The 16,557-nt window shown below is 32.0% G+C and overlaps 1 protein-coding gene across 6 annotated transcripts in view; it reads left to right on the forward strand.

The window, feature by feature from the left end:
- The window catches only part of CCSER1 (coiled-coil serine rich protein 1), a 1,296,175-nt gene that overhangs the window by 733,019 nt on the left and 546,599 nt on the right, over positions 1-16,557 (forward strand). For 2 of the 6 annotated variants that reach the window (XM_059922416.1, XM_059922417.1), the window contains one exon: positions 779-1,958. The exons of the other annotated variants lie outside the window; for them this stretch is intronic. In XM_059922416.1, coding sequence (XP_059778399.1) covers positions 779-838 — 60 coding nt within the window. In that variant the 3' untranslated portion in view covers positions 839-1,958. Of the gene's footprint in view, positions 1-778; positions 1,959-16,557 lie in introns of those variants that run through there. 6 annotated transcript variants of the gene reach the window in all.

Here is a 16,557-nt window from a genome sequence, read left to right on the forward strand (position 1 = left end):
GGTCCTATATAACCTATCCTGTAGTTGTCAGCACTAGATATTGTTATCAGTTCTATATGTTGACATATATAGCTCCTATGTATTGACATAGAACTTACTGTCTTGTAGTATGGCTCATATTTTCTATATTCATTTCTATCTCTCCAACCGAATTCTACATGCCTTGGAGGCAGCTGCCATATTCTATACTTCTTGGATCCTATATTTCTTTTTATACACATTACCTGGACAAGCAGTTCCTTTTTTTTAAAGGTGAAGTATTTTGAAATGTTTTAATTTCCTGTCACATAAAACTGCAATAAAGTATAGAGATTTCAAAATAATAATAATTGCAATAGATTGAAAATTCTTTTGGAGCTTTGTGTTCAGGATGATTTACCAAAAGGAGAGCCAGATGGACTTACCTTTAATCATTTAGTTTTTTGGAAATGAAGAATACATAAAAAGTTGAGGAAAACTCATTTTTTTACTCCACTTACAAAACCAGAGAAATAAAATTTTGCTAATTGGTCTTCACTCCTTCACCTTGCTTTTGGTAGTAAGTATTTAATTGGAAGTTGGGAGCCTGGAAACATTACTAATATAAATATTTTTATTAAGTTTTAATAGCAGTTTTTACTTAGAAAGTCATAAGTAGAATAGACTTATGTTGGTGTGTTGGTCTGTGTTTTTTTAATTTGTGTTTAAACATTTTACATCTTCATATTAAGTAAAATTTCATTTCATTTTATTAATTTGATGTCATTCATTTGTTTATTTTTGTTTTCTTCTTTTCAAGGCCCTGTGGAATCCTACATGCACTGAAGTTTTATTTAAACCAGTACATATTTCAACCTAGGTTAAATCATTATTTGATAAGAAATGTATCACAAATCTGACATGCTAAATATGAAATCAGTTTTCCATTATTTCATGTGTTAGCTGTTTCTCAGAGTATGTAATACAGAAATGTTTCCATTCCAGATATTTCACACTTTTTGCATTTGTACACAATTGCATAAAATATTAATGGATGTAGATTAAGCTAACATATTCCTACCTTATTGTATTTTTAAAACAAAAATAGACTTATTTTTAAATTGTCTCTATATGCAGCTATTCTGAAGTGTAATATTCCACTTGGCAGTACATATTTTTTGTTCAACCTTCTCATCCATGTCATTTGTCTCTCTGGTTATAATCTGTTTAATTTCACCATATATTCTATGCACATTAAGTAAGTTTCAAAACAGTGCTTCTAGTTTCCCCCATCCTAGTGTGACAGTTCTTACCGAAGAACTAAGTTACCTCTGTTTTTCCCTTGCATTGAGATCAAAAGATGAAAGCAGTATGTCTTCAAACGAAATAAATCATGAAGAGTCTTATTCTAACTGTAGAAAGTAAAAAACTTACTTCTATCTCTAAATAAGTGAAGAAAGTTTTTTGGCTATTGACCTCATATTGAGGGAAGTTTGTTGAATGTGTCATAAAAAAAAAAAAACCTGTCTCCTGGGCTTGGCATCACTGCCTGATTTCTGTGTGTCCTTGTTTATTACCTTTCTCTAATAGCTCACTTTAATTATCAAATGACTGGGTAGCAACAAGGCACTCTTGAGTGTTGTAGTTTATTGCAAGGATAAGTGACAACCCAAAGGATGTCTCAGTGTTGTGGTGCAGGACAACAGAAGAGCTATAGAGCTAAGGAGAGGAAAGCAGGTTTTACTGAATTCCCTATATTTTTTAAACAGGAAATGAAATAATCATGGTTAATGATGGTAACATTTAGAAATATGCTATAAAATTTCTTAAATTATTTGAATTATTATGTAACATATAATATGCATGATCAAATGGGCTTAAGCCATGGTATTAAAATAAAACTGTAAATATATTTATTTACTTGAAAACATTGTATGTGTCCTTGTTGGCTTTGCTGCTTAAAACATCCTTTTATGATTCAAGATACGAAAAACGTTTTTGTTTCCCTAACAGTTTTCTAGAGTTTATTCTTTTATTCTGTTCTTATCTCTTTCTATTTATTGTCTTATTTTAACATTTGAAACCCTTAAATGTAGATAATGTAAGAAATTCTATTACCTTCAATAAAGCACTCCTCTGATAAAGATTTTTATCAGCTTGAATGGTCAATATCATTTTGAAGAAGAAGAAAGAATTCAATTAAAGATATTTTGACTAGGATGCAAGGGAAAAAAGAAATGTATTAACAAGTAGATTAAGTCAATAAAGAAAGGTACTTCTTTCCTCAAAAGCAATGTAGCAAAAATTGTCAATACAGACAAAAAAGCCACCTAACCTGAAAAGCTACCATTTTATGATTGCTCTTTTACACCAGTAAGACATTTCAGGCTGCTTCCTCAGAAACCCTTTTTTTTTTTTTATTCTTTCATGTAATTTTTCTTTTTTAATGGGATTGTGCTGAATATACATCAATGAACATGTTTCTAGGTTAATAATTTTACTTCATGGTGAAATATATTCAGACTCTCCAGAAATGTTTATTATGTAGTTTGTCCGTTTAACTATTAAAATGTTTTACATTTCTTCGATTACATTAAACGTGAATTAAAAATAGGAATTAATGGCATGGTTAGTTTTTAGAAAAATTTGCAAGAACCATTATAATTACTGCACTGTATTCCAAGGTGTAACAAAACTGAGGTTGATGATTGTTTCTCAGAGAAGTAGCAAGAAGCATAAAAGTATATCTGACAGCTGCAAATAGTGCAACATCAGTATTTATTGATGAAAGGAGCATTATGCTATACTATTATGCCTCCATATCTGTCTGAAGTACCCTGACAATAATTAACTAAAAATAAGAGATGAACAAGCTTAATTATATTTATTTTCCAAATAAGTAAAGTGGAATTTGAAGAGGTTGAGTGACTTTCTCAAGTTTATGTAACTTTTCTAACAGACATTAAAGTTCTAGATTTTGCTGTAGGTGTTTCAGATCAAAAGTCAGGATTTTGTTTTGTTTTCCTGATTTCAGAATACTGGTGGACTGCGTGATTGCAAAATTCAATACAGATTATACATGGATTACATATGCAAATATATACACGCTTGTATATTATACATGCATTATATATTATTAAAGGTTGAGTTTATCTTAAATCTGCATTATAGTCTAGGCTTAATGGTGATGATATAGATTTACTATGTGAATACCTGTCTAAGATGTATAATACATGAGCTAAGGAATTTATTTTATAATATTAAGAATTATTTTTTCAAATATAAAGAAGTGCTTAGAAGGAAAACCAGGGACAGTTTTGCTAGATGTTTTAACAGTTATTAACACATATTTATGTCTTGAATCATTTTGAAAATTTAATTTTTCATTCCGTGAAATGTATGCATGTTAAATGTTCTTATTTATAATATTTTTAAATATAAGTCACTTATCATTCTTGGTTAGATTTATGACATATAGCTGTGTTTTAAATGATTTTTTAGTGAAGACTCTCAAGTAAGTATATGTTACTATGCACATGTGATTTTTATTATGGCACACATAAAAACTTCCTTGCTAAACTTTACAAAATTGCTATTTTTCATAATTACCTAAATTTGATATTGTTTTAAATATTTGTTTATTTAGAAAACAAAATGTACTTTTCCATATTTAACTTGCTGCTAGAGGCAGGAAAGTCCAAATTTAACAACAGGATGCTTTTCATGATTTTGTGTTTTGTGCATATATGTTCACACAGGACTCTCTAAACACAGTTCTATCATATCTTAATTTCTTACATCTAATCACTCTTTCTAAAAGAAATCTTTGTCTTGGTGCTTTTTGGGGCAACAGTAATCGCCATTATGATATGCTGGCACGTTTAAAGAAAAAACTAATACTAACATATTTTCAAACACATCAGTTTCATTTGATGTATGTAATGGACACAAGTCCACATGTCAATGATAGATTGACATACATATCCTCCATTGAAAAGAACTGTTACTCTTGATATTAATAAGCATTAAGAACTGTTAGAATTTCCCATGCCTTCCAAGTGATGTCTGTTGGATATCTAAATTTGCATAATACATTTATACCATTAATTACAGTGGAGTAGAGTAGGATAGGCTGTAAAATGGAGAAAAAATAAGAGATGTTAGCACTTTTCTTACTTTATTTTTTTTTTTACTACAAACCAAACATCTTGAGTATATTTATTGGGTGTTCTTTTAACTCTATTTTGTGAAAACTTTTCTCTGCTTTTCTTTTCTCCTCTTTGAATGCTGTATATTGATATACATATAGGAGGTTGATGAACAGGAGGATCAAATGATAATAAAATATTTTCTGGTAAATGTTCCTAATACCTGAAAACTATTTGTTGCATCCTTAATTTATAAACATCATGGTCAGATTGTATACACATACACATATATGAAATAAGGAAACCCTTATTTTAAATTATCTTCTTATCAATTTCCTTTTTTAAAGTGGAGGAAATTTGATGCAGTAGCATGAGTATTCCTAGGAAAGAAAGGGAAAGAGCAATGACAAATGTAAATGCAAAGTGGATTCTGATGGAGAAAAACAACAAAGCAAGGGTAAAATGATTGTTGCATACTTCCCCTTAAGATTTAGCTTAGATTTTTTTTTTAAGCTTCCAATTTAAAATATATATATAAGACTTAAAAGATGAAAGAAGTGTTCCCTCAGCCCTATAAAGTAGAATAGCCAGTAGCTTAAACTTTGATAAATAGTCTGGAAGCCTTATGTATTAATACATTTTGAATATAATGACCAGGGAGAGTGAATAAATGTCATGCCTTTTTACTCAGACTCTTCATGGAAGATTTCTTCTTCATAAAGTTGGCAAGATTTTTGACCTGGAAAGAGATTTATATGTACCTTTTTTTCCACTAAGAATACCAGAGTAAACTTGAAAGAACAAGTAACTTTATTTGGCAATAAATATGCTACACGGATTTTAATTTTCTCTGAAACATGGTTTATATATGTTTTAAGAAGTTACTGTGTTAATGTAGATTCAGGGTTTAATTTATATTACTAGTACAATTTTTATACAACTTTATGATTTTTTGGAGATCTTTATCATCATACTGCCATTTTGGTTGTAGCCACATGAATTTGAAGAATAGGATCTTGAAAATTAATGACTAATCTCTGAAAATCTAACTTTTCTGTTTTAGTAATGCAAATACAACATAAGTAAAAAATTATATATGCATAAACCCATACTCTATATTGTTTTTCTAATGCTTTTTATCATAGCGTAACCTTTAGAAGCCCCAAAAAACTTTTTTTTAATTAGTTTGATTTTTAAAAGTGAAAAGCATCTTGTAGTAGAATGTGATGTATACATTGGAAATTTATTGCTAGTTTTTAATGAAAAAGAATATGCAATATCTGGTGAGCGAGCACAAAGGATCAGATGATCAAATAAGACTCACACAAATCATAGATCTTAGCCAATATCAAGCTTATACTAATCATTTCAAAGGTACTGGCCATCATGCTCCAGTGAAAGAGGGAAGAGGTCTGCCAGGTTGGGGACAGCTCTCCCAGTTCTTTTATCCCACTTTGGAATCCACTTTCTGATTCAAACTAAGAGATCAGATTTCCAAGTGAGATTTTGTGGGGTTACCTCACACAGTGGGAGAAATGTTTCATTCATGAAGTATCTTCATTTTATATCCCAACAATATGACATTCTTCAGGGAGCCATGTTCATAAAGATTCTAAGTTCATTTACTCAAATCAATCATTAACCAGGGGCATACTGTTATAATTTCCATTGATAAGGACCCTCCTTACAGCAGCTATTACTAGTTTATTTTCCTGGAGATCTAGTTTTTATGTTGGCAAGGTTAGAAGAGGTTACCTCCCTTCTTTTACTTCCCCTGGAGAAAAACCAGTTGCTTTAACTCCCCCTCCTCACCTGCTCCATTTCCACAGTTGATTCTGAAAGTGATATTGTATTGGAGTGGAATGATAAACTCAGTATCCTGGATTTTTCATTTCTCTTTAATTGAAAGGAAAAGACCGTATAGAAAGTTTATCTGACCAAAATTGCACTTGTTTCGGGTTTCTGTTCTTTGTTTTCAATGTTTCAAAACAGTTTGAGGCAAGAGTCAGGAGATTGCTTTTCCTGAAGATTATCTTTGTTTCCCTTTATTTTTCACTTAAGGCAAGCTTTCGTAAATTACAGTTTTTGAAAGTCAAGATATTTGTGATTCAATTGGGGGAAAAAATTAAAATTCCTTAAAATAAAGTTTTTGTTAATTGATGTATGCTGTAATATACCACATAAGAGATGGTCAGTTTATTTAAATTTATATGTCATATTTAAAGTTATAAATACTTGTTTTATTCTTTGTTTCCATTTGCTATTTATACAAAATTACTCCTGTTGGAACGATAATCCATTCAACTAATTGGAATAGAGTAAATTCTTTGTTTTCTTCTTTCAGTTATGCTATATACCTCAGTATGTATTTTATTGAATATAAAATGTCTAGTTTTAAGATATTTGGGATGTGGGTTTTTTTATGTAAAATCTCTGTTCTTTTGTATTTTCATCCATTTGGTATATATAAAAAGTACACTAGAAAAATTCTCATAAGAGAAAACACATATAAGAAAAAAATCCAATATCTGCAGCCTGATTTATCCGTTCTCCTGCTGTTCCACAAACAGACTGTGTTGTTTCTACCAAGTCTTAGTGCCTTTACTCACATCAATCCCCTAACCTATAGAGCTGTTTCTTTTCTCTTAACTTGTTCACATGAAGAGGAAACCGAGTTCCATATTCCCAGGATTCTCCAGGCATAATTAAATTCTACTCTAAATCATTCTGCCCTTTAATTATGGCTACCATTTTTTTTATTTTACTGTGTCAAGTGCTGTCTTAAAGGCTTTACATGTTTTAAGTATTAATTCTTCACAAAAGCCTATGAGGGAGCTACTGTTACATGACACCATTTTGCAAGCAAGAAAGCTGAAATATAGAGAAGTTAAGAAATTTGCACCAAATTACATTACTAGAAAGTTAGTAGGCTGTGTTTAAGCATAGGCCCTCTGGATCTAGAGCCTGCACTTTATTATTTTTTTTTATTTTTTAATTGAAGTATAGCTGATTTACAATGTTATCTTAGTTTGAAGTGTACACCATACTGATTCAATGCTTTACAGGATAAACTCCATTTAAAATTACTGCCAAATATTGGCTGTATTCCCTGTCCAATATATCCTTGTAGCTTACAAGCTATACGTAGTAGTTTGTAGCTTTTAATCCCTTACCCTTATCTTGCCCCTTCCCCTTCCCTCTCCCCACTGGTAACCACTAGTTTGTTCTCTGTATCTGTAAGTCTGTTTCTTTTTTGTTATATTCACTGGTTTTTTTTTTTTTAGATTCCACATATAAGTGATATCATACGGTATTTGTCTTTCTCTGTCTGACTTATTTCACTAACATACACCCTACAGGTCCATCCATGTTGTTGCAAATGATAAAATTTCATTTTTATAGCTGAGTAATATTCCATTGTATGTATGTATGTATGTATATATATATATATATATATATATATATATATATATCACATATTCTTTATTGATTCATCTGCTGATGGACACTTAGGTTGCTTCCATGTCTTGGCTATTGTAAATAACGCTTCTGTGAACTTTGGAATGTATGCATCTTTTTGAATAGTGTTTTCGTTTTCTTTGGATATATACCCAGGAGTGGAATTGCTGTAAAATATGGTAGTTCTATTTTTAGTTTCTTGAGGAACCTCTATACATCCATGTTGGCTGCACTAATTTACATTCCCACCCACAGTGTACTAGGGTTCCCTTTTCTCCACATCTCACCAACATTTGTTATTTGTGGGTTTTTTTGAAGATGCCATTCTAGCTGGTATGAGATGATAGCTCATTGTGGTTTTCATTTGCATTTCTCTGATGATTAGTAATGTTGAGCATTTTTCATTTTCATTACCTATTGGTCATCTGTATGTCTTCTCTGTAAAAATGTCTATTCAGGTCTTCTGCCTATTTTTATTGTTTTTTTTTTTTTTTTGGTATTAAGTTGTATGAGTTGCTTATGTATTTTTCATATTAATCCCTTATTGGTCATCATTTGCAAGTATTTTCTCCCATTCAGTAGGTTGTCTTTCTATTTTGTCCATGGTTTCCTTTGCTGTGCAAAACATTTTTAAGTTTAATTAGGCCTATTTGTTTATTTTTGCTTTTGTTTACTTTAGGAGACAGATCCAAGAAAATATTGCTGTGATTTATTTCAAAGAGTGTTCTGCCTATGTTTTCTTTTAGGAGTTTTATGATTTCTGGTTCATAGTTAGGTCTTTAATCCACTTTCAGTTTTTTTTGTATACGGTATGAGAAAATGTTCTACTTTTGTTCTTTTACATGCAGCTGCCCAGTTTTCCCAGCATCACTTATTAGCAAGACTGTCTTTTCTCCATTGTGTACTTTTGCCTCCTTTGCTGTAGACTAATTGACTGTAGGTGTGTGGGTTTATTTCTGGGCTCTGTATTCTGTTCCATGGATCTATGTGTCTGTTTCTGTGCCAGTACCATACTGTTTTGATTTCTGTAGCTCTGTAGTATAGTATGAAGTCCACAAGCATGATGCCTCCAGCTTTGTTCTTTTTTGTCAAGATTGCTTTTGTAGTTTGGGGTTATTTGTGGTTTCATATAAATTTTAGTATTATTTGTTCTAGTCCTGTGAAAAATGTCATGAATATTTTGATAGAGATTGCACTAAATCTGTATCTTGCTTTGGGTAGTATGGCTGTTTTAATAATCATAATCCTTCTAATCCATGAACATGGGATATATTTCAATTTCTTTACATCATCTTCAGTTTCCTTCATCAGTGCTTTAAGATTTACAAAGTATAGGTCCTTCACCTCCTTGGTTAAGTTTATTCCTAGGTATTTTGTTCTTTTTGATTCAATTTTAAGCAGGATTGTTCTCTTGCTTTTTCTTTCTGATAGTTCATTTTTAGTGTATAGAAAAGCAACAGATTTCTGTATAGTAATTTTATATCCTGCAACTTTACTGAATTCATTTGTTCTAATAGTTTTTCAGTGGAGACATTAGGGTTTTAGAAAACCCTAATGACGTCATACAGTATGAGGCCATCTACAGTTAGTGACAGTTTTACTTCTTACCTTACAATTTGGTTGCCTCTTAATTTTTTTTTTTTTTTTTTTCCCTTGGCTGATTGCTGTGGCTGGGACTTTCAATACTATATAAGTGAAAGTGGCGGGAGTAGGCATTTTTGTTTTGCTCCTGATTTTAAAGGAAAAGATTTGCTTTTCACCATTAAGTATGATGTTAGCTGTGGGTTTGTCATATATGGCTTTTTTTATGTTGAGATATGTTCTCTCTGTACCAACTTTGATAAGAGTTTTTATCATGAATAAATGTTTAATGTTATCAATTTTTTATGCATCTATTGCAATGATCTTGTGATTTTTATTCTTCCTTTGTTAATGTAGTGTATCACATTGATTGATTTTTGGATATTGAACTATCCTTGCATCCCTGGGGTAAATCCCACTTGATCATGGTGCATGATCCTTTTTATATATTGTTGAATTCAGTTTGCTAACACTTTTTTGAGGATTTTTGCATCTGTATTCATTAGAGATATTGGCCTATAATTTTCTTTTTTTTTTTTTTAATGTTTGTCTGGTTTTGGTATCAGTTTGTTGTCTGGGTAATGGTCTCATGGAATGAATTTGGGAGTATTCCCTTATCTTCAGTTTTTTGGAATAATTTGAGAAGGATAGGTATTAGCTCTTCTTTATATGCTTGGTATAATTACCCTGTGAAGCCATTCAGTCCTGGACTTTCATTTGTTGGGAGTTTTGTGATTACTAATTTAATTTCACTACTAATGATTTATCTGTTCAGATTAGCTACTTCTTCCTGATTCAGTCTTGGAAGATTGTATGTTTCTAGAAATTTATCCATTTCTTCTAGGTTCCATAAATAAAGATCAGTACTTTAAAATCTGATAAACTTGCTGTTTACTGGTCTTTGTTTATTATTTTTTTTCAGAGCAATTATAATTATGAATAATCATACTAGTATTATAAACATAAGCAAATGAAAGGTACTGTAGTCCCCAGTGGAGAGAATAATGGCTAATATTTATTAGGTGCTACTGTGTGCCAAGCAATATTCTAAATGCTTTATGTGTTGTCTCATGTAATCTTAAACAAAAACAAGATAGATTCTATTATTCTCATTTTACAGAGGAGGACATTATGGCACAGCAAGGTGATGTAAAATTCCCAAAGTGATATCATACGAGTGGTGAGAGAGCTGGGTTATGAATCCAAGTGGTCTTGATTCCAGAATTCACCCCCTCATCACTTCACTATATGGTGCCCCCAATAGAATGCAATAAACTGAATCCATGGTTATGCTGCAGGAACAATTCCAAATTTTAGTGACTTCAGTATCTTTTATTTGTTTCTTTATTGCTCATGTCTATTGCTGGCCAACAGATAGCTTTCCGCCCTCACTGTAAGACTCAGGTTGATGGAACAATCTTCATCTGTTATGTTGCAGCCTATGAGAGAAAGAGTGTCATAAATTGCACAATGGGTCTTAAACTTCCACTCAGGAATGTCATATGACACTTCTCACGTTTCATTGGTCAAAATAAATTAAGTTGTATAGTCACAGCTAATAAAATCCAAAGGACAGGGAGGACAAATCAGTCATATGCCCAGAAGTGGGAAAACCATGAAAAACTGGCACACAGCACCAATGACTACTATTACATCTTTCTTCTTTTCTCTGAAATAAGCTGGTTTTAATTAAAATGTGAAAATTACTATTTTGTAAGTATGCTAACATAAACATCATTTGATTCCATCATAGTTATCAGAAAAACCTAATTCAAAAATTTCTAATTCTGTAAGTGAATATCCCTCTGTAAAATGTTGTGTGTATATAATGCTGTCTCAATTTTTGACATATGACATACATATATTACTTGTACCATATTCTTCAGATATATTTCAGTCATTTCACTAGATTTTTAAATATTTCTATTTTTAATAAAACATTTCTGTTTATAATCAATCTACTGAGTTGCCTAGCATTTGTTGATGTTACCACAGTAATATTCTAGCTTGTTTTAACTATTTTAAAATAAATGATCATACCCATATCTATAATAGAGAGTTTTTTTCTGGGCTACTTGATTCTAAGTATCATTAGTGTACTAGTCAGAATAATTCATAGTGACAGTGCTATTCCACCAACATTTTTTAGTCATTTACCTCCTTAAACCTTATCATTAAGCACATTTTTCCTCTGGAAGTATCTCTAGAGATTATAAGTGACAAGTATAATATTTTAAATGTATGAACAAAAATGAGTTTCTTGTTCCCAAACAATATGCTATACTTGATTCAGAAAGAGATAATTTGCATCAACTGAAACAAATAGGTTTCCTTTAATTTTTTCCCCTCTCATTTAATGTTAAAGCCTTACCAAATTATCTCCTAAGTCATGTATTATATTTTCAACTTTTATGATGCAAAAGACAATCACCTTCAATTCCCACAATACACAATATACATTTTTCTTTAATGAGAAAATTATCTATTGAAACTTTAATTTGTAAACAAATCAAGCTACATTGCTCTGCATGCCTTCTTTTTACTGTTTGAATATAAAGTGAAATCCTTGGTATTATTTCCTTCCAGTCTATAATTAATTTGTTGATTCCAATATACTAATTGAATCAAGCTATTTGTACTGTAAGTAAAATAGTTAGGTCAACATTCATTATATTAGTATGGTAGTTTGCATTACCAAAGCTATCATTTACTTTAGCTTTAGTCTAAATATAATAATGATATATATTTGTATATATATGAAATTAGGATTCTCACTATTTTAGACTTATCTTTTCCAAATTCATATTAGAATATAGAAAATAATTATGTAAGTTGAAAGAGCATTAATCAAAATGTTAGGAATATATATTTTGTATTCTCAATATTTTATTCACATTTATACTTGTTTATATTTATATCATACAAGATGAAAAGAAAATTTGTAAATACTAGAAGTATTATTGTTCTATGTATTCCTGTCACAGTTTTGAATTGTATCAATAGAATTTTTAAATATACAAATTATGGAAAGATATTAATCCCTTATGGAAAGATACTAATCCCTAATGTTTGTCAGTAATTAATTTTCTGTTTTAAAATATAGATTGACATTCTTAAGCAATTTTTATGCATTAGAAATATCAAAAAAGCAGAAACAGAAAAAAGAAAACCACCAAATCATTGAGTGTTTAGTAAGAGGTTATTGTGCATGTAAGAGCAATTTGCAAACTGGATGTCTTCAAAATCGAAGACTAATATGAAGCTTAGGGGCATGATGTAACAGGGTGACTTAAAAGTGAAAGTGAGGACGTTGTTTACTGTTTATAATGATTGGTTATTACAATGGGTGCTTCTAGAAGGCAGGGGACTGGTTAAATTGATTATCTCATACCACTTTTAGGAAGATGACTTGTTTCTTTTATGATTGTCGGGGCCATTTACAGGAAATAACCCAAGTCAAGTTTTGATTACATTCATGAAATCAGCTAGATTTAGTTTGCTTATGTGACTTGAGTGGTTTTGTCTGCTCAGGGAATTCTCAAGTCTGGTCTCCATTTTGTATCTGATTTAATAATTCCCAACTTTTGGCCATTCTTTTAGTAGGCTGAGAGTGTGACCACGTAATATGGCATGACTCTTGGTTACCATTATTGATGCCAGAAAATCATTTATTTGTTGTTTCCACCAGTTGAGTCATCAGGAATGAAGGTCACTAGTTGCTGTTAGCAACCATTGCATTATCATCGTAGACTTGAGTGGTAAGATCACTGAGCTCTTCAAGTTTTCTAATCCTGATGGATATCATTTGATATGGGAGTGGCTGCTGAAAGACCCTTAAAATCTTTGAGAGAACACAATGCACTAGAGAGGTTAATATGTTGAATATAAGGAAAATTACAGACAAGGATTAAAAAATTCCCCAGAGTAGAGAGTCCCAGAAGCCAGGGTATAATCAAGTAAATAACCTAAATGGGTTATAATCAGATTCAAGTTTTACCATTTGAAGTCAATCTACTTTTATTTATTTATTTTTTATAAATATATTTTTATTTTATTTTATTTGTGGCTGCATTGGGTCTTCGTTACTGCATGCAGACTTTCTCTAGTTGCTGCGAGGGGGGCTACTCTCCATTGCGGTGCGCAGGCTTCTCATTGCAATGGCTTCTCATTGTGGAGCATGGGCTCTAGGCACGCGGGCTTCAGTAGTTGTGGCCTGCGGGCTCAGTAGTTGTGGCGCACGGGCTTAGTTGCTCCGTGGCCTGTGGGATCTTCCTGGACAAGGGATCGAACCCGTGTCCCTTGTATTGGCAGGTGGATTCTTAACCACTGTGCCACCAGCGAAGTCCTACTTTTATTTATTTACTAAGGTGCTTGCTGTATTAGCAATCACATATCCCCATGATTATTTAGGACAGGATGAACATGAGGAATTTTTTTAAATTGAAGTTTAATTTACATACAACATTATATTAGTTTCGGGTGTAAAAACATAATGATTTGACATTTGTATGCATTGTGAAGAGATCACCACAATACATCTAGTTACCATCTATCACCATACAAAGTTATGAATTTTTTTTCTTGTGATGAGAACTTTTAAGACTTACTTTCTTAACAGCTTTCAAATTCGCAATACAAGATCATTGATTGTAGTCAACATGATGTACCTTATGTCCCAATGACTTATTTATTTTATAACTAAAATTTGTATCCCTTGATCCCTTTCACCCATTTCTCCCACCCCCAACCACCATCCCCTCTCGCAACCATCAATCTATTGCCTGTATCTATGAATTTTGTTCCTTTGTTTTCTTTTTCAGATTCCACATATAAGTGAAATCATATGGTATTTGTCTTTAACTTATTTCACTTAGCATAATACCCTCAAGGTCCATCCATGTCGTCACAAATGGCAAGATTTAATTCTTTTTTTATGGCTGAGTAGTATTCTGTTGTATCTATATAACACATCTTTCTTACTTATCCATCAGTGAATACTTAGGTTGTTTCCATATCTAGGCTATTCTAAACAATGCTGCAGTGAACATAGGGGTCCATATATCCTTTCAAATTAATGTTTTTGTTTTCTTTGAATCAATACCCAGAAGTGGAATTGCTGGATCATGTAGTAGTTCTATTTTTAATTTTGGGGAGAACCTCCATACTGTTTTCCATAGTGGCTGTACCAATTTACCTTCCCACCAACAGTGCATTAGGTTTCCCTTTAATCCACATCCTCACCAACACTTGTTATATTTTGTCCTTTTCATAACCATTCTGTCAGGTGTGAGATGATATCACATTTTGTTTTGATTTGCGTTACTCTGGTGATTAATGATGTTGAGCATCTTTTCATGTGTCTGTTGGCAATCTGTGTGGCATCTTTGGAAAAATGTCTGTTTGGATTCTCTGCCCATTTTGTAATCAGATTTGTTTGTTATTGAGTTGTATGAGTTCTTTTTATGTTTTGAATATTAACCACTTATCAGGTACATGATTTTCAAATATCTTCTTTCATCAGGTAGGTTGCCTTTTTATTCTGTTGATGGTTTTTTGCTGTGCAGAAGCTTTTCAGTTTGATGTAGTCCCATTTATTCATTTTTGCTTTTGTTTCCATTGTCTTTGGAGTCAGATTTTGTTTGAAATATCACCAGGAGTAGTGTCAAGAAGCTTACTGTCTATGTTTTCTCCTAGAAGTTCTATGATTTCTGGTTTTACATTCAAGTCTTTAATCCATTTTTAATTACGTTTGTGCACACTTTAAGATAGTGGTCCAGTTTTATTATTGTGCGTGTGGCTGGCCAGTTTTCCCTACACTATTTATTTATTTATTTTTAAAGATTTAATTTTATTTATTTTTGGCTGCATTGGGTCTTTGTTGCACACAAGCTTCTCTTTGTGGTGGCTTCTCTTGTTGCAGAGCTCGGGCTCTAGGTGCACGGGCTTCAGTAGTTGTGGCACACGGGCTTAGATGCTCCACGGCAAGTGGGATCTTCCCAGATCAGGGATCGAACCCGTGTCCCCTGTATTGGCGTGCGGATTCTTAACCACTGCACCACCAGGGAAGTCCCAACCCCTACGTCATTTATTGACAAGACTGTTCTTTCCTCATTGTATACTCTTGTCTCTTTTGTTATAAATTAATTTACCATCCATGCTTAGGTATACTTCTCGGCTCTCTGTTCTATGTCATTGATCTGTGTCTGTTTTTATGCCAGTACCACACTGTTTCGCTTATTATAGCTTTGTAATATGGTCTGAAATTAGGAAGAATGATCCCTCCAACTTCATTCTTCATTATCAGATTGCTTTGGCTATTTGGGAATTTTGTGGTTCCATAGAAATTTTAGGTTTGTTTGTACTACTTCTATGAAAAATGCCATTGGAATTTTGATAGGGATTCCTTTGAGTAATATTGACATTTTTCAGTGTTCTTCCAATCAATGAGCATGGAATATCTTTCCATTTATGTGTATCCTCTTCAATTTCTTTCATTAATATCATACAGTTTTCAAAGTGTAGATTTTTCACATCATTGGTTACATTTATTCCTAAGTATTTTATTCTTTTTGATGCAATTGTAAATGGGATTGTCTTCATAATTTTTATTTCTGATAGTTTTTCGTTGGTACAGAAAAATGCAAAGATTTTTGTATATTGATTTTTTTCCCCTGCAACTTTACAAAATTTGTTAGGTCTAACAGTGTTTTGGTGGAGTCTTTAGGGTTTTCTTTATATGAAAACATGTCTACAAACAGTGACAGTTTCACTTCTTCCTTTCCAATTCTGATGCCTATTTCTGTTTCCTTCCTAATGGGTCTGGCTATGATTTCCAATACTATGTTGAATAAAAGTGGTGGGAGTGGAATCCTTCTCTTTTTCCTGAATTTAAGAGATAAACATTTTTGTAGTAACCTATAAGGGAAAAGATCCTGAAAAAATAGATATATATGTATGTATAACTGAATCACTTTGCTGTACACCTGAAACTAACACAACATTGTTAATCAACTATACACCAATAAAAAAAACATAAGGGATAAACTGAGGTTTTTTGCCATTGAGTATGATGTTACCTGTGAGCTTGTCCTATATGGCCTTTATTATGTTGAGGTGTGTCCCCTCTATAACCACTTTATTGAGAGTTTTTATCAAAAATGTTTGTTGAATTTTGTCAAATGCTTTTTCTGCATCTATTGAGATAATTCCATGATTTTTATTCTTCATTTTGTTAATGGGGTGTATCACATTGATTGATTTGAGGATGTTGAACCATCCTTGCATCTCTAGAATAAATCCCACTTGATTGTGGTGTATGATCCTTTTAATGTATTGTCAACTTTGATTTGCTAATTTTGTTGAGGATTTTCACATCTATGTTATATTAGCTATCTATTGTCCTGTAATTTTC

The sequence above is a fragment of the Balaenoptera ricei genome, chromosome 5, assembly GCF_028023285.1.
Source record: "Balaenoptera ricei isolate mBalRic1 chromosome 5, mBalRic1.hap2, whole genome shotgun sequence".
Lineage (NCBI taxonomy): Eukaryota > Metazoa > Chordata > Mammalia > Artiodactyla > Balaenopteridae > Balaenoptera > Balaenoptera ricei.